Source organism: Mangifera indica, chromosome 4 (assembly GCF_011075055.1).
Source record: "Mangifera indica cultivar Alphonso chromosome 4, CATAS_Mindica_2.1, whole genome shotgun sequence".
In the NCBI taxonomy this organism is placed as follows: Eukaryota; Viridiplantae; Streptophyta; class Magnoliopsida; order Sapindales; family Anacardiaceae; genus Mangifera; species Mangifera indica.
In genome coordinates, this window is record NC_058140.1 from 17,881,175 (window position 1) to 17,900,908 (window position 19,734).

At 32.4% G+C, this 19,734-nt stretch overlaps 1 protein-coding gene across 1 annotated transcript; it reads left to right on the plus strand.

Annotated features, from left to right (window-relative positions):
* The first annotated feature begins 6,036 nt into the window (after positions 1–6,036).
* Positions 6,037–19,418, plus strand: LOC123213913 (myosin-1-like). Its single transcript, XM_044633540.1, has 24 exons — positions 6,037–6,368; positions 7,006–7,370; positions 9,578–9,679; positions 9,759–9,902; positions 9,998–10,148; positions 10,248–10,275; positions 10,806–10,971; positions 11,122–11,185; positions 11,312–11,325; positions 11,419–11,503; positions 11,993–12,096; positions 12,168–12,306; positions 13,007–13,125; positions 13,373–13,525; positions 13,610–13,699; positions 14,610–14,687; positions 15,317–15,475; positions 15,773–15,979; positions 16,582–16,787; positions 16,907–17,042; positions 17,514–17,643; positions 17,750–17,896; positions 18,169–18,230; positions 18,426–19,418. The coding sequence occupies exons 2-24, from the start codon at positions 7,017–7,019 to the stop codon at positions 19,083–19,085; spliced, it is 3,498 nt and encodes a 1,165-aa protein (XP_044489475.1). The 5' UTR covers positions 6,037–6,368; positions 7,006–7,016; the 3' UTR covers positions 19,086–19,418.
* Positions 19,419–19,734: the final 316 nt, after the last annotated feature.

Genomic DNA, 19,734 nt, shown 5'->3' on the forward strand with positions numbered 1-19,734 from the left:
TTCCCACTGGGGCAAGGTAAAGAGCTCTATTGGTCTTGGATGTTAAGATAAAGTGAAAAGCTACAATTTTGAGACTCCCATGTAGGGGCAATTTGGAGTGTGGACAAGAGTAAATCATGTGGAATGAAGTAGCAAGTAATACGAAAAAGCATGGTCAGTCCTATTGAGATAGAGATCACAGACTTGGATCAGTTACTCAGGAATGTTAATAATTATACACCTTGTGCCCATCTGTAACGAGCTCAAAACCTTGTATTCAACTATTTATCATGTAAAAGTATGGGACAATCAATGCCTGTACATCTTTTTTTTGTTATTCCTTTTTCACGAATTTGATTAATTACCCATGAGTCATGACCATGTCACTTCACTATTGCGGCCCAGTTGCTTTTTCTGAGTTTGGGCCGAAGTCAAATTGCAAAAGGGAGGGATGAACACAATAATTTGAAGTTGATAAGCAGTGAAGCGTCGAGCAAGTGTTTGAACTAGGGTTCGTTTGACACAAATAGATAAGTTTCCCATGTGTGATATGAAATTGTTGTCAACTCTACTCTGGTTACCCCTCATGTCCCATTTCCAAGCTGCCCATTCATGCTTTTCCCTACAATTGCCAGCTTTTCCCGTTATATGATGTGCCACTTTATAGTTGCAGGCTTGCAGCTAGGGTTGCAAATTTCAACTTATTTTATGTACTGGTATTACCTAAACTTTATTTATTTACTATCATTATGAATTGTCTTACCCATATTAGTTAATGGGATTCAAAGAGCCTCCAATTCCAGTATAGATATCAACTTAATTTCCAGAGCAGTTCAATTGACACTATTGATTCATTTAAAAGGATAATATCCAGGTCTAAGTCAAGAGAACATATCTTGTAAGACAATTCATAATAATAGTAACTCTTAGTGACAATTCATAATGATGATAATTTCTGAAACCCTACTAAAAAGAGGTGTGGTAGAGGATGTTTCATGATTCTGACCTAATGCTAATCAAATCCAAACAGATCCTTAAAAACTTGTTGAGTGATTTTGATTTGAAGCCAATTATGTGATAGTGGCAATTGGAATTGGCCTAACCCATCATTGTTGAATTTTTATTTTGAACAATTTTGTAAATTTTTTTTTTTTGGAGGGGGAAAGGGGGGGTGGTGGGTTTGTGGTGGTTGTGGGTGTGGGGGTGTGGTGTGTTCCATTACCCATCTAGTTGCTTCTGCTAATTGGGTACCTTGGTCTAACTCATAAAGGCTTGCAGAGATTGAATAAATTAGAGTGAATTACATTTTCCCCCCAAATGTTTGGCTTTAACCCACAGTTTACGTCAACTAAAATCGTTACCTGCAATTCGATGCAACAAAATCCTCAATCAAATGGGATAAGGCCAGCCATGGTTGTTGACGGAAAAAATCACGCATGGTGGAGTAGTTCAAAAAGTCAATGGTGAAGCTCAGAGGAAGATGCTGTTAACAGGAAAACGAAGCAAAGTGAACACTAGGTGATGGAGCTCTTGGAGGTAACAAGGCTTGACATCTAGGTTAGGAATAATTGAGTGATGGAGAGCACAAATTAGTATTGAGATTTGAGAATAATCGATAGAAAGAAGGTGAGAGGCTAGAGATGGCAAGATTGGCATGGTTGATGGACATGAAAGTTGAATTAACATTAAAAAATAAGTCATTCAAAATAAAAATAATGGCTACAGTTTGGTTGAAATCTAAGAAAAAGAGAGTGAAGCTGAGGGTGAAAGAAAACGTAAAAAGAAGAATGCATTAAGAAAAATTAAATATCAAAAATTTTTTTAAAAATTTTTATTAATTTGAGATGATAAGGTAATTTTGAAAAGTGAAATAGTTAAAAATAATATAATAATTTAATTTTATGATATTGTGTAAGTTTTTTTTCACTAACAAAGTTTAATTTTGAGTGAAAATATATGATTGATATCATTAAAATGTGGAAAAATTTTTAAACCAAACCTTGGGTGGAAAATGTAAATTGACTCATATAATAAAGGTAAATTCTAGAGTCTTTTTCATCAGCAGAAGAGCACCTCTCATTCTTTAATAATTGAGTGTGGTTTGGTCTACAAATTCCTCCTTTTAAATACACTTTTTCCTTTTCCTGTTATGAAAACTACAAACACATGGCCATTCCTTGATTTTGCCTCTTAAAGTTCCTTGCCTACTTACTAGGATTGGATAGGGATTTTCTAGTTTGCTTATAATGCAATTCTTTAGGATTTCATTAATGTTCAAGAAATCCAACTCAAATTAAAAGTTCATATGTCCAAATCAAAATATCAGCCTCAAAATTGGACACTGGTTCTTGCTAATCTAATGTAAATTTTATTGAGAGTATAATTGTTTTCTACCCAAACTTTGCCTCAATGACACTTTTCCACCTTCTAAATTTAAAAATTAGTTTTTTACTAGTAATCCAACTGTAGTAATAAAATCCACTAAATTTTTTATAAAATTGGTGAAAAGACAAAAAATACTTTTTCTTTCCATATGATCAATCATCATTTTTGATATTTTTGTTGTTACTTCTACTAATCATGATTTTTTAAACTTTGTTAAGCATTCGTTAAATTACTGAATCCAAATAATAACAACTTACTCATTGAGGTAATTGGGCTTGTAATATCCAAAAATATCTCACTACAATCTAAACCTTCTTCTAGTACCCTCAAAACCACCATCATTGTTATTATTTTTGTATTTGCTATTACTATTGAAAAGTTTGCAATCACCACTCATACTTGAGACATTCAACATTGAACTCGAAGAATGTATGAATATTGTTTCAACATTTGTACTATTTGTCGTTATGGTGAGACGGAGCTTTAGCTACTCGAGTTATGAGAATTGCTCTTGCACTCTATCTCCCTCTAAAGCTAGTACTAGAACTTATGTTTGCTGGATAGAGAAATCTAAAAAAGGTCTTGCGGGTGTCAATTACAATTTGGTATAATTCATTGATGGGTGTGAAAATTGGTTTTTTAAACTTAGAAGGTAAAAAAGTGTCACTAAAACAAATTTTAGTGAGAAAATAGTTGGTAAAGTTTTAGTTATTGAAAAGGATTAATGAGGGTAAGTGAAAGTTTTGTTTCTTACATTTATGACTTGAATTTTGCTCGTGATTTCTTGTATAATCATTCGATTATCACAAATATAGTATATATATTAAAAATGTAACCCACATTTTCATTTATAAACACAAACCCATGTTTAGTCAAAATAGGATTGGTAACATGAGATTTTATGACATGTACATACATAAGTGAGATGTCAAATTAGGGAATGTGTTTCCTTATGGCACTCTTATAAATTATTTAAATCTCATTGCATTCTTAATCATAAAGTTTTATATTTTTTTAGTTTTTGTTTATTGGTGTTACAAAATGTTTAATTTATATGAAATTAACCAAAATATGAAGCAATTTTTTTTAATAATTAGATTAAAATAGAGAAATTAAACAGAGTAATTAAGTAAGATTTCAACACAAGGTTGGAATGTCATGTGATTGTGAAAGCTTGTTTTGGTGCAGTGTCCACATGGTCAAGAATAATTGTCATGGCGTCACACTCATACCAACTATTTTTATTTTTTAATTTAAGGTATTTATAAACCAATTAATCACATGATTAACTATAATACAGAAATTAATAGAATAATTCCCTAACAACCATCGATTTTTTTAACAATATTTTAATTTGGAGATCATAATGTCAGTACAAGATCCAGCACAAACTCCGTAACGTTCATGGTCATACGTCATGCCAGACTTGACTTTGGCTTAACGCGTCGCAGGCAATACATTTGTCAAATGCACGACAACATGTGGCTTTTGTTTTCTTTCCCCAAACCTTACTACCGTTTTAACCAGTGAAACGCCTGAAACGACATCAAAATAAAAAATAAATTATAATTCCAGGTCGGATCAGGGTGAGTGAGTGGGACCCAATCTAATCTTTACTAATTCGACAATCGAAACGTGACAGTATCAGTACATTACAGTTAAACAATTTGCCGGCTTTTTGGAAAGGTTCTTCGCGTGTGCTCTTGCTTCCCACCTTTACGTTTCGTTTATGTCCATTTGTTATTATTGCATTCATAATATATTATATTTATTACAAACCCAAATTAAATAAACTTGTAACAGAAGGGACGGTGAGGATATTATTAGTTTTAAATGTTAAAAGATTTCTTTGGTAGTGCGTTTTGATCCAGATTATAAAAGGATTATTTGAAAGATGAATTTTTGTTTGTTTATGACCGAAGAATCTATCCAATTTCACTATACAAGTAAATTTTGTTATGTAATAACTTAACTTATAATTATTATACTAAACAAATAGCTGTTTGTTGTGATATACTGTTTAAACTTTGACTTTTCACATAAAAAAAAGCCTTTTTTTGTATTAGTTAGACTATTATCTGAGGTCTGAAAAATGGATTATCAGTAAATTATTATTATTATTTTAATGATTTTAATAATTATATATTAATAATTATTATTTAAATATCTTTAAAAAAGTATTAACATAAATTAATATTATATTTGGATATATTAACAATTTTTATAATGAAATATTTACTTTATGTATTTTGTAATATTTTTTTCATATTAATAATATGGTTAGGTGTTTTATGTTACTAATAGACTTGATAGTTACATATGACAATAAAGCAGGAAACGATCGATTACCTTAATCTTTGTTCTCGTTCTTATAAAAAAATCTTTTGTTGTCTTTTTCTTATCCTTGATACAAAGATGACAGAGAATTCTCGTCTCTTCTCTGCAAAACAAATTTATTTATCTCTCATTCATCTCCCTTTCCCTATACAGAAAATTCTCTTTTTTATCCTTACTAGAAAAATAAAACAAATATTTATCATGTGTTTGTGCATGTTTGTAAATTCAAACTTTTAAGAGTATTTCACTATCTAAGGTTTTATGAGAATATATATAGAAGGAGACGAGTAAGAGATATATTTATTTCTGTTTTCATTCCACCCCTTAATTATAAGGTTTTTAGCTATCTTTATCCTTTATTCTCGTTGTCGTTTTTGTTCTTATCAAAGAAAAATTTCTTTTATTCCTATAGATAAAAATGTATTTATCATAAATTCATATATTAAGAGAAAAATTATAATTTTTTAAAATAATGAGAATATTTTTTATTTTTTTAGGGGTTATTGGAAATTAAAAAAAGTCTAGGGTTTTTTGAAAATTTTTAAATATTAGTTTAACTTCAGTAATTTTAAAAATAATAATTATATCTCTAAAAAATTAAATATAAAATAACAAATTATAAGTATAAATATCATATTACAATTACTATAGTCTTTTAATAGTTTTAAAATATATGAAAGTTTGAAAAAATTTCAAAGATTATTTTTTGAGTTTTTAACATTTTCAAAGGTTAAATTATTGTATTTATAACTTTTGAATATAATAAAAAATTATTTTTTAAAAATTTAATAAATGATAAAATTATACTTTTACATCATTAATTTTTTTAATAATATTTGATTCTAAGTGAAAAAATATTATTTATATTTATTAGAGCCAGAAAAGTTTTGTAACCTAAACCTTACTGTAAGAAAATATTATTATTTACTCTAAATTTAATAATTACTCTTAAATTAATTACCATATTATCTTGTTAATACGAAATTATTAAAATCTTTAATTATATAGAAAACTTTTACTATTGGACAAAACAAACCAATAACATCATTAATTAAGAAGCATTTAAAGAAATGAGTGACCATCTAATGCGATAACACAACCACGAAAAGAATTAGTTGTGAGAAATCTCTCAGAAATTAATAAGGAAATTAAACAGGGGTATATTTGTCATTAAACACAGATATGTCAATGTTAAAAAGCCTTGATAGTATTTCTTTTAAAAATGGTTGGTGCGTAAAAAAACCCCCGAAATTCAAACGTAATTTAAAATCAAAATAGAAATATAAAAGGACGACTTTGGTTTTTTCTTTTTTTTTACCATTTATTTCTTTGTTTTCTTTTTTTTTTTATTATGTGTGAAGATGCAGAGAAACAAAAGCTGCATAATCTCCACACGCCTTAAATTTTCTATTCATTTTTAATTTTATCTTTTTTCTCTCTTCACTTTCTCTGAAGCCAAACACTCCTTCACGTTCATGTACTCTAATCTAAACAATGGAATATAAACTAATCAGTTACGGTATTTTAACTTTCTTCATTTCTGCCTCTTTTAATTTGGTTCTTTCTTCACTGTAATGCGGAGCTGCTGTTGTTCCTGTTGGGGTGAGATCAACCGAACCTTGCGATTGCTGTACTGAGAATCTCGAATTTATTTTGACTATTTCTAGGTAAGTATGCAGTATGTTATCCTTTCTGGTTGTTGTAGCTTTGAAATTGCAAATTGCTAGTGGATCGGTTTTGATTTGCAAGATTCTGTGTTTTTAAACTTTACTCTTTCTTTAATTGTCGAGAAACTGGAAGACAATTAAAAAAAAAAACTCGAGTTTTATGGTCCCAGGCGATACTTTATGGTTCTAAACCTCGTTTTTTATTCTTTTATTTTTGAGTTCTGTTGTATTTCCCGGGAAACCATGGTAAAATCCGTTTCGGCTGAAAATTGTTAACCTTTTTGAAGTTATGTTTGTTTCAGATTAGGAATTTTAAGTATTGATTCAATTGATGAACCATTTTACAGTTTTAATATCACGAATTTAACTCATAGTTATTAAGAGCTGTATTTTGTTTCGTATGTTTGAAGGTTTTAGCAAATTATATCATGGAACTTGATAATGGTATGACTGTGATATTCAAAGAACTCGCTATGGTTTATATCTAAAAAATCATGGTCCCCGACATAAGGTTAAGCTGATTAGTCTTAAAGTGGGGTCGTTTCATAAAGCATGATTGAACTTTTTAGGTATAAAAAGTAGCTTTTGATAATAATTCCTTTTTCTAATGGCATCCCACAAAACTCCATTTCTTCAGGATTGGAGAAAATGTCTCAGAAAAACCAGGTCCTGCCTTCCTTGCAGTCCATCCAATCGTTACCAGTTGATTTGAGGTTCATGGGTTCTCCAGCTTCTGATCTGATTGAAAAGTCTAACAATGTGAATTTAAAACGTAGTGAAGCTATTGGTTCAAGTTCCTTTGAAAATGGTCAGATAGGGAATGAGGTTGTTGAGGCAGTTGATAATGAGGACTCACCTTATTGTGGGAATAATGTTTTGGTTGAAGATAGGCCCTCTATGGGTGATGAAGATTTGGATTCCATGGCTTCACCTATGCCTTCAATCTCAGTATCGCATAGTGATCGTAGGTGGAGCGACACCACCTCCTATGCTGCCAAAACGGTATTTTCTGGCTTTTAACTTAATTCTAATAAGAATGCATAGCTTAGTTCTTAGTCTGGAAATCTTGTTACCTTAACTAAAAGGCTTTACACACTACAGCTTTATGTTTTGTTTCCTTAGCAACCATAAATAATGTTACATAAAAGTTAATTTCTGGATGCTTTCTAGCATAGTAAAAACTACTAATTTGTTTAATAATGTTTCTTTCCCGATCCTTTGAACTGTAGAATGTTTGTATTCTTCTGTAAGCTGATGCATGTGCAATTTGTAATTTGTTGAATTTTCTTAATTCTTATTGCAGTCAGTAGTAATTGAAATTTGGCTAGTACTTGGTGACTATGATTAGTAAACGAGTAATACCTATTGTAAAATGTCGGATTAGATGGTCATAGGTTTGATAAAATTAGCTATTTTTGTAGTGTATTATCACTTTTATATGCACAGACATTGTATGTACTCTTCATTTTTGTCTCTTAGGTCTTAATATATTGAATAAATGAAGTACATCATGATGTGATAATGTGGCTTTGGTATCACAACTATTAACGGTTTAGAGTTTCACTAGTGAGTTAGCCTAACATATCCTATGACCAATTGTCATGTTGCATTATATTCAGTGCATTGCTTCTTTTAATAGCAATGAACAGTTTTGATGTGTAGTATGATAAAAGTAAAGTTTGTGTTAGTTTCAGATTAATGAAGTCTGTAAAAAATTGAAGTTCTTGTTATACTGAGGTTAATTTAAGTCATTTATACTCTTGAATGTTTTTAAAGCTTTTGCTTCAAATTTTCATCAAACCCTTTTGGCACAAGAAATATAGGGCTTGTGCACACTTTTTGATCTTCTTAAAGAATTTGGGAAAAGCTAGAAAGCAAATCCGATTTGCCTTGGAAGGCTTTGCCACAATGTTATATCCCTTCTTCAATTGCTCTTTTAGGGCCAATGTTGGAGTGACCTAGTGATGTGCCACATGCTTCTCTTGGTAATATGAAATATCTGTGTCTCACAAATCCTAAAAAAGGTATTTATATAAACTTTGGGTTGGGATTATACCATCAAAACCCTAGCTTCAATAGGAAAACAAAGTCTTAATGATTCCATAAAATTAATAGTTATATTAATTATATCTTATTCTATGATAAAATACAATTATAGTTGATCTGTCAAGATTATATGACTTTTATAGCGATAAGTTCTCAATAGTTGGTCTCTTCGGGCCTCAGTTTCAAAGGATTTCCATAACTCCTCCTTCTATTGTCAATTGGGCAAGGGTTGTTAGATAGTTTCATGTTATTTATATTCTTGGGCCGGTGAGGACTCTTCTTCTGTCTATGTACCAGTTAGTCACTTATGCCAAAGATTCAACTAGACACGTTTGTACATTTTTTTCCTCTCAAGTGTTGTTTTAATCTTTTGCTTTTGTGGATACCAATCAACTTATGTATCTCTTCTTCTATACTAATTCAAACTCTTTTATTCCTATAAAAAAGAATAAAAAAAGTTTCTAACACTGAAATATAAGATAACCCTTGATATATGAAGATTGATGTACCACAACCTAATAAATAAAGAGTCCCACTTCATTATGGATTCTTATAAAAATAATATGTTTTGAGGATTTTATTATTAAGATCTGTTGCTTCCCATTGTAATTTCATGTACAATGTAATTTGTTTTGTAGGCAATCCTCATGGAAAATAAACAATGAATATAAAATAGAAACAACATTAATCTAAAAAAATAATGTCTATATCAAATCACTTATATGAAACTAATCCGAATAGTTTCTGTTATTTTTTTGATAAAATTCAACTTGCTATATAATTGTGAGTTAAAGTCTCTCTACTCTATTCCAAAGTTTTATTAAAAAATTTTCTTTAGGTTGTTGCTTCTGCTGGGTATGAAGCTTGATAATTTGTTGTCTTGAATGTGACATATGGTTGATACTTTGCTTTAATTTAACTCTCATCCCATGTTTACTATGTACGAAATATTGGGTTGTAAATCAAAATGGTATGCAAAGTTGTAATTTGTCAATAGAATGACTCTTATATTTCAAAGTGTCCCTCTTTTGTATATAATGTCTGAATTCCTGGCATGACATAACAGTGATGGATTTCAAATCATGTCCAGTCACCTCTAATAGACATAATTAACTTACAATTTATTGATTTTTTCACCTACTTGTTAAAGTTTATTGTTTCAGAAACCTCAATCCTGGCTTCAACTTCCCAATGGAAACTGGGAGCTTGTGAAGATTGTGTCAACTTCAGGGAATGAATCAATTGTTTCACTGCCTGAGGGAAAGGTAAGTGAGACTTCATAAACATTGAAAATGTTGTATTCAATTTAATGTTTGACCTTGTTTTTTAATGCATACACTGTAGGTTGAAAAGGTGAAATCTGTAAGTTTGATTCCTGCAAATCCTGATATCCTTGATGGTGTTGATGATCTCATGCAACTTAGCTATTTGAATGAACCGGCAGTATTGTACAATCTCCAGTACAGATACAATCAAGATACAATTTATGTAAGTGTTTTCATATTGATGTGATATATAATTTTAATTCTGGTAGTATGTTGCATACTTTTTCTAATTCTTTTACTGGGTATAATCCTATGTAGACCAAAGCAGGACCTGTGTTGGTTGCTATCAATCCCTTCAAGAAAGTTCCTTTATATGGAAATGACTATATTGAGGCATATAAGAACAAGTCTATTGAGAGCCCGCATGTGTATGCTATTACAGATACAGCCATCCGAGAAATGATACGAGGTGCATTTTGTGTTTAATGGTATTGGATTCTGCGGTCCTCAATTAGCAATTGTTCTCTCTCTGTAGTATACTAATTTTGTCTTTGTTTTCTTTTTCCAGATGAAGTAAATCAATCTATCATCATAAGGTTTGTAGAGTGTAACTAATAACTAACTTGATCCTGTCGTTTCAACCTTTTGTCATATTTGCCATCTATCATTCTGTTTGTAGTGTATTTCTAGATGAGTCAACCTGAATATTGGAGTTCATTTTTTGTTTCCTTTTTTAATTATGGATATATTGCTTTCTTTATGCCTGTACTGCATCGATGCTGGTTTGAGCTCGTTTCATTCCAAGTCATTTCTCATCAAATAAATGAAAGTTTATACCTTTTTCCTTTGTTTTACTTTTTAATTTGGTGGTTGGCTAGGCACCCTACTTTACTCTAGTTTCCCACATAGTTTGATAGGGAATGAAACATGTTAGTTTTGTTCAAGTTATCCTGTTTGAATCCTTTGCAGAATCTAACTTATAGCCACGAAGTGTTCCCTTATATCTGTTGAGTTTAAAATTCAGGAACAGAATTTTGTTTTACATATTCCATACATAAAGTTTCTTCTGTTTCAAAAAGTATACCTATTTACTTGTATTGATTCTAATTTTCACCTACTTGTCCAGTGGAGAAAGTGGAGCAGGAAAAACTGAGACAGCTAAAATAGCGATGCAATATTTGGCTGCTCTTGGTGGTGGCAGTGGGATAGAATATGAAATATTGAAGACTAATCCAATCTTGGAAGCATTTGGTAATGCCAAAACATTGAGAAATGACAACTCAAGTCGCTTTGTAAGCTCCCTGTTCTTTGCACGAAAATCTCAAAGTTATTTACCTTAAACTTCCTTTGTTCTGGTCTAGCAATTGTACTCTATCTGAAGTTGATCTACCTGTAACCTTTTTAAATGACAAGTATTGATACACTGGGTGAACTTGTCACAGGGAAAGCTGATAGAAATTCACTTTAGTGAAACTGGAAAAATTTCGGGTGCCAAGATTCAAACTTGTAAGAATTCAGATTGCTGGATATGGAATTGGAACTTTTAGATTTATTTGTTTATGTGTAATTCTTCTTTTGCAAATAAAACTAACATAAATTTTGTTTCGGTGTTCCTCTCTTTCTATTTTGCAGTTTTACTTGAAAAGGTAATAATGTTCCTCTAATATATTATTCTCTGTGTCCTTTCTTTCTGTTGTTTCGCTTAATGATGTATTTATTTTTTTGGTCTTTATGAACAGTCTAGGGTAGTTCAATGTGCAGAGGGAGAAAGGTCATATCATATATTTTATCAGCTTTGTGCTGGGGCTCCATCTTTACTTAGAGGTGTTCATTGCTTCTTATCTTTTCTTTCTTTGTAACAATTATATCAAAATGATTCAATTTCTTCAATGCAAACATTATTCTCTCATATAATTCTTTCTATCAATGATGATTTCCAGTAAGTGTTACTGCGTATCTAACTTTTCTATAGAATTTGAATAATGAGCAAGTATGTTCATAAAATCTGCTTTAATGGATCTTGAATCTTCCATTCTGATTTCCTATTTGTCACTATATCTCCTAAAGCTCATAATAGAAGAATCTACTAAAAACTTTTCCCCGTGAGCTTATGCTGGCGGCATATCTCTGTATTGTTATTGTCTCATTTGTTCTTTAATTGGTGATCTGAAACCTGTGACCTATGCGTCATCAAATTATCTAGCTTTGGATTGCGAGTAACTACATTTGTGAGACACATGATCATCTTTTTGATTTAATAGTCATATTTTCTGAGTTGTTTCCTTACATTTGTTTATGGATTTTGAAATACAGAGAAGCTAAATTTGATGAATGCAAATGAGTACAAATATTTGAGGCAAAGTAGTTGTTATTCAATTGCCAGGGTTGATGATGTTGAACAATTCCGCATTGTTGTGGTACCTTTTCTTATTCTCAGTTCCTCCTAGTCCAGTTTTCTTTATGTGCATATGAACTCTGGCTATTCCAGGAAGCCCTAGACATTGTCCATGTCAGCAAAGAAGACCAGGAGAGTGTTTTTGCAATGCTTGCTGCTGTACTGTGGCTGGGAAATGTCTCATTTACTGTGATTGATAATGAAAACCATGTTGAAGCTGTGGCAGATAAAGGTGAGAATCTTTCGGCAGATGATGCCCTAGACATTGGGTTTCAAGTACTTCTGTTTAATTTATAGCAGCTTCTCGCTAAATCCTAATATCTGAAGTATTAGACCCTTTTTTTTGGTCTGTAAATCATGGCTGGAAGAGATTTTGCCCAATGATTGTCCCTCCCTATGTATGAACAGCATGACTAAAGTTTTAATAAGTATGTATGTTGTGAAAAATTTTTGAACTGAAGAGCTCATATCTAGGGCTGTAACCGTTAGAACAAACTGATAATTCTTGTTAAGTCCTGATTTTCCATACTGAGTTGACAGATGGATGGTGTTTACCTGTAGCTTCTTTTCCATTTTAATAGAATGACATTTGTTACATCTGTATGTTATCTGGACAGTTTTGTTTGTCACATATTTAGCCCATTATTTTGTATAGGCTGTCTTGAAAACATGTGTACACATTTTTTGAATTTGGTTACAGATGCTACCATATCAACTTGTGTATGTGATCCTAGATTTGTTCAACAGACCAAGTTGAAACTTTTTGTCACTGACGATGTTCATTTTAAAGTTGTCTTTTGTGCATATGGTGATTTAATGTAGAACAATGCTAGTAATATGAATATTTCCTTTCATAAGCATGGTTCACGGTTGGTTTATTACTACTTGAGCTTTTGTGATCTTGCTGGAGATTTTTTATCATTTATTTGCAGCTTTGATCAGTGTTGCTAAGTTGATTGGATGCAACATTGAGGATCTTAATCTAGCTTTGTCAACTCGTAAAATGAGAGTTGGTAATGATACTATTGTGCAGAAGTTAACGCTTTCACAGGTATGAGAATTCATAGCTTCATTTTTGTAGATTCTCTACTTTGTTAACTTATGTCATAATATTTTTGGTGAGTAGATTGCACTAACCTTTTGTGCATTCCAAAATTTTGTTGAATGAGAATTCTAAAGTTGTGTTTACACATTAATATGTGAGAAATGTTGGAAATCACATCTAATTAAAAAATATATATTGAATTTAAAATTTTGTCACTACTTTGCTGATCAACAAATTGCCTTACATCCTTCAGGCTATTGACACGAGAGATGCTTTAGCAAAATCAATCTATTCTTGTTTGTTTGAGTGGTTGGTCGAACAAATTAACAAGTCACTTGCAGTTGGCAAAAGACGAACCGGCAGATCTATCAGCATTCTTGATATCTATGGCTTTGAATCGTTTGACGTATGCTACAATTTTCTTTTACTCTGGTTCTCATTTAGAATTCTGTTTATATCTATTTATTGCAGCCATTTTTTTGTCCTGCAGAGAAATAGTTTTGAGCAGTTCTGTATAAATTATGCAAATGAGAGATTACAGCAACACTTTAATCGTCATTTATTCAAGTTAGAGCAGGAGGTAATTTGTTTTTTTTTTTGCATCAGTATTAAAAATTACTGGTCCAAAATGTACTGGTAATAATAAAGTGTGATTAAAATTTGATCAGTTTCTTCATATTTTGCTAGTGTGGATGGGGTGTTCTGAACTAGGTAGTTAATATCAAAACCAAATTGTCGTTCCCTGGCTCAGAACCTACTGATGTGCTGATTTTATATTTATACTTAAATAACAAACATTCGTGTCTCTGGTTCAAAATCTTTTTTTGTTATTTGTTAGGATTAGGATAATAATTAAGTAGGATATCATTGATTATCAAGATATAATTAGGATAGGATTTTCGGGATGGGAAGAATAAAAGGGGCGGCTACATTGAGAGGGAGGAAAAAGGACAAAAATCTTATAAGGTTTTAGGCAATCTTTGACTGATTGGGAGGTTACGACTTTGGGAGGATTGATTTGTATAGGTTCCTATCATTATTGTATTCAGGGGCATTAAAATCTATAGATCTTTAAATTTTCTTTTAATGATAGTCTCTTTTTTCCTTCTCAAATAAAAGAAAGGGCCTATGGCTCTATAAGAGCAGTCTTCCATAACTCATTTTTAGTTGTAATATGATTCAAGATCGGAATGCTTATTTGTTTTTGACTAATAATAGTACTTTTAATTACCCTTTTGCGCCTGGTTGTCTATAATGTTGTTGATGGGCATTAGGGTCTCAACATTTGCATGGTTGAAACAGCCTACACAAGATTTTATGTAATCCAGTCTTTACATTTCTTTTGAATACATTGATACTTTCGTCAAGATATATCTCTGAAAATATAAGATAAGAAGAAAGAAGACAGGTCTTAGCTTAGATGTCATTTGCAGAAATTAATCAATTTTCCTGTTGTAACAAAGTATTTGCTTGATTCTTTATTTTTACAGGAATATATCCAAGATGGTATTGACTGGGCAAAGGTTGATTTTGAAGACAATCAAGACTGTCTTAATCTTTTTGAAAAGGTACAATGCTCATTGATGCTTCAAATTAGTGGATTTATATTTGGAGGTGTAACATCCATAATTAGATACTATTAATCTATTAGTCAAGGCCCCTGTACAAACTATATTTTTATGTTAATGTTCTGGGCCTTCAGGACCATCATGTTTTCTACTCTTGATAGTAAAATGACCACGAGTAAACATGGCTGTAATCTATTTTGCTTTGCATGGTTGCATCTGTGATGTGAAAGAAGAAAACTTTTATCAACATTTAAGTGCTAGGTTCCTTGGTTATCTTTTTCTATTTAATTTAATTTTAATTTTAATTTTTGCACTTCACATTAGTTTTAAAATAATGTAAAATTGACATTATGGTAAGAGCTATTTGTAAATAATGTTCTAACTTGTAATGTACAAATCATGTTTTTATTGTACTGATTGCGAGTTCGTGAACCATGTGAAGTTAATTCTATTTTGTATTTTACTGTATTTACATGTAACTGTAATAACAAAGTCAACCAAAAATGTTAAAGACCGACATCACAACTGATATAGAGCTTATCGTGCATGCCTTTAGTGCTGATATAATGTTCTATTTGCACTTTGAATTAATTCAACACCCTGTAAATCTTTTATCTAACTTTATGCAGAAACCATTGGGGTTATTGTCTCTGTTAGATGAGGAGTCCATGTTCCCAAATGGCACAGATTTGACATTTGCCAACAAGCTTAAACAGCATTTAAAGTCCAATTCTTGTTTCAGAGGGGAACGAGAAAAAGCCTTCACAGTCCATCATTATGCAGGAGAGGTATTCACTTTTTTCCATATTGGCACTTTTCCTTTTCTTGTCAAGGTTAGTTTCTCAAAAGATTGATGGCAGAAGGTATGATGGAGGTTATCGGTTGTATCTTGATCTTGTCTATAGTCTGATCCTGTGATCTGATAACATCTGTCTTTTTGTCTACTGTAACAATCCCATACTAATTGTGTGTAGATGCTACTTGTTTGATGTATATATCGGTCTGAGGAAATGCTGTTGCTGGTGTTTATTGTTTTTTCATTAGCTTACTGACAATTTGATACCTTCACATTTTTTTCCATTCAGGTTTCATATGACACTACTGGATTTCTGGAGAAAAACAGGGACTTATTGCACTTGGATTCTATTCAACTTTTGTCCTCATGCTCATGCCACCTTCCTCAGATCTTTGCTTCCAATATGCTTGCTCAGTCTGATAAGCCTGTGGTTGGTCCTTCATATAAAGCGGGAGGAGCAGATTCCCAAAAGCTGAGTGTTGCTACAAAATTTAAGGTATATGAAAGCTTGTATAGGCATACTGATTTTTCAGGTTTATGTGCTCCTGGTCTGTTATTTTGCATGTATGATATCAGATTTGAGATGATGTGATGTCCTGTCTCGACTGTGTTATCTTGGAGAATTTATTTAGCATTAATTTCAGTGCATCTCTGATCTATCATCGAGACAATCAATAAAACAGTTAAGTTACAATTGAATTTCTTTTGCCAAATTCATGTATATTATGTAACTTGTTAAGTACTTATCTCAAAAGCTTAAGTTAGTAGGTGAGGCATAACGACCACAATAGCAAATGCAACTGTACCACAAGCATCCTTTATTGTAATTTTAATTAACACAATAGGGTGATTTGAGGACATCACCGGTAAAGATTTGATACCATATTAGTTAACACTTGTCTTAAAAATTTAAGCTGATAGGTAAAGGCCCAGTAATAGTATTTAATCTCTAACAAAACTTATTTTGATGTCTCTGAGACCGGGGAGGCATTAATGAAGGTTGATAATCCTATCTTTTATAAAATTTATTACTTTCAAAGAGAATTGCTTTTGTGCTAGATCAGAGTTAATTCATTTGCCTTTGCCTGTTGTGTTTAGGGTCAACTATTCCAATTGATGCAACGTTTGGAAACTACCACACCACATTTTATACGTTGTATAAAACCCAACAATTTCCAATCTCCTGGATCATATGACCAAGGGCTTATATTGCAGCAGCTGAGATGTTGTGGTGTTCTGGAGGTAGTTCGAATATCACGGTCTGGCTTTCCTACCAGAATGTCTCATCAGAAGTTTGCCAGAAGGTACAGCAAAACAAATAGTTTTATTTATTTATTTTTATTTTTCCATTCAGATGGAAGTGCCCTGAGTTTTTGTACAATTCTTCTCCTACTAATATATTGCCATTCGAATTTCACTTTAGGTATGGCTTTCTTCTTCTGGAGAGTGTTGCATCTCAGGATCCACTTAGTGTTTCAGTTGCAATTCTTCATCAATTTAATATTTTGCCGGAGATGTATCAAGTTGGGTATACAAAGTTGTTTTTTCGAACCGGACAGGTAATTTTTATTTTTTTCCCGCTTATTATTTCCATTCTTATTATTGTGACCTAGCGAATGTGTCTTGGATCTTTCTGTTTAGAAGTTTTGTTGTTCAAATAAAGTACAGATTGGGTGATTTGACCCATAATTAATTTGTAGGAATTGAAAATTCTGTTTTAACTGCTGAAGAGGTGATCATCGGATTCTGCACAGAACTTTAAATCATACAATGCAAAGTCTCATCCTTGAAATGGATTGAGATGGCTAGTTTCGATGAATGGAAATGTGTGCTAGTTTGGATAAATTCTGTGCTCATAGGTAGATGTCCTTTACTATTTAAGTCACTCAATGTGTCTTTTGGGAATTAAAAAAAGTTGACGTTTTAAGTCTTGTCCTTGTCTCACTTTGGTGATCTTTGCCAACTGGATAATCTAATTTTGTGCCTTCATTAGTGTACTCAAATAATTGCAACTAGGATTATTTATGCAGATTGGGGCGCTTGAGGATACAAGAAATCGTACCCTTCATGGCATTTTACGTGTTCAAAGCTGCTTCAGAGGGCACCAAGCTCGTCTTTACCTCAAGGAGCTTAGAAGAGGAATTGCCACTCTTCAATCATGTATTGCTTCATTATCTTCTATTTCATTAGGATACCATTCTGATTGTAAGAAATCTAAATCCTCCTAGAACAACATTAGTTGATGAAGCCTTAATAATTTTTGCAGTTGTTCGGGGAGAGAATATCAGGAAGGAATATGCTGTCATGCTCCAGAGACATAGAGCTGCTGTTGTTATTCAAAGACAGATTAAAAGCAGGGTTGCTGTAAAAAGGTTAAAGAATGTAAAAGACTCTTCAATTGTAATTCAGTCAGGTAATTTTCTTGTTGGCTTATCCTATAAGAGATAATGTACTAATCATTAGTTTAATTCCGTAGGTTGGTTTTTGGTCAAATTCCACTAATTTATTTATGAGTGAATACAAATACACTGAAGTACCCTAGAATATACATTCGTCAATATGTCAATTTTGTGAGTTGAAGTCCAGAAATCCTGTTTAATGGCCAAAAAGCAAAACCTGTATAATCTATTTTGTGGTAGGATTACTTGGAATTGTTGTTGATTTGTTTGTTTATTTGTTTTGTAGCTATACGCGGTTGGTTGGTCAGAAAATGCTCGGGAAATATAGGATTATTGAAGTCTGCAGAGGTACTTACTGGTTGACTTTTGTATCTTTTTAAATACCAATTTCCCTTTTTTTGTTCTCAATTAAAATATCAACTACATATTGGTTATTCTAGGTTTTCTAGTTGTTCCTTAGAAGATACTGTTTATGGAGGTACATTTAGCATTACCCATGTTTATCTGCATTGGATGTACTAACCAATAATGTCTCCAATACAGGGAAATGAATTGGATGAGGTATTGGTGAAGGCTTCATTTCTTGCTGAATTACAGAGGCGAGTTCTTAGAGCTGAGGCTGCTCTGCGAGAGAAAGATGAAGAAAATGACATCCTCCACCAACGAATTCAACAGTATGAGAGCCGTTGGTCTGAATATGAGCTCAAAATGAAATCTATGGAAGAAGTATGGCAGAAGCAAATGAGATCCCTCCAATCCAGCCTCTCCATTGCAAAGAAGAGCCTAGCAGTGGATGATTCAGAGCGAAATTCTGATGCATCAGTCAATGCAGGTGATGAAGTAGATTACAGCTGGGAGACAGGAAGCAATTACAAGGGCCAAGAGAGCAATGGGGTGAGACCAATGAGCACAGGAGTGAGTGTTATAAACCGGCTGGCTGAAGAATTTGATCAAAGGAGTCAAGTATTTGCCGATGATGCCAAGTTCCTGGTGGAAGTAAAGTCAGGTCAGGTCGAAGCAAGTTTAGATCCGGACAAGGAACTGCGAAGGTTGAAGCAAATGTTTGAAGCCTGGAAGAAAGACTACGGGGCACGACTGCGGGAAACAAAGGTGATTTTGAATAAGCTTGGCAGTGAGGAAAGTGCTCTTGATAGGGTGAAAAAGAAGTGGTGGGGAAGGAGGAACAGTGCCAGGTTACCCTGAACATTTATTTACTCGTTACCATCTTTTTTTTTTCCTTGTTCTCTTGCAGTTGAAAGTGTTGCATAGAAAAATTGTGAGGAGAGTTTTGTTACAAGCGATTTGGCCTATTGCAGACTGCTTCAAAGCCTAGTGAGTCAAGCAAGTTAAATGTACCCTATATCATAATTATGTAAATCAATTTTTTATTCCTTTGCTATTTCTGTGTTTGTAAAATTTCAGCTTGTTATTGTGTTATTAGTTATGCTGACATACACCATATAGTTGTCAAAATTATACAATGGGATGGATAAGGTTTCATGAATCATACTTATTCATCCTGGAATTGTTCTTCAATTGCAATACATCGCTGGTCTCTCCTCGTATATTGTTAAAAAAATTACAACTATGGTGTTATTCCCTGCGTATCCAATACCTAGGGCTGAATTTAATTTGTTCCGAACCTGAACAAGGGTCAACTTGTGATTGATGAGTCGAAAATTTTTTAGTTTGAATTGAAGTCCCACTTGTTAAATTGAGTTTCACACGCAATTCTGATGTAATTTGACTTAGGAATCAATCTGAATTGAGTTTAAACTCAAATATTCAAATTGATTTAAACTCAATTCCATTATAAAGACAAGTTTAATATTAGTCTGAGCTCAGTCGGATC

Coding starts and splice junctions, on each gene's coding strand:
- LOC123213913 (XM_044633540.1), top strand. CDS start 7,017: ATGTCTCAGAAAAACCAGGTCCTGCCTTCCTTGCAGTCCATCCAATCG. Junction 12,097..12,167: donor AACAATTCCGCATTGTTGTG/GTACCTTTTCTT, acceptor TGGCTATTCCAG/GAAGCCCTAGACATTGTCCA. Junction 13,526..13,609: donor ATGGCTTTGAATCGTTTGAC/GTATGCTACAAT, acceptor TTTGTCCTGCAG/AGAAATAGTTTTGAGCAGTT.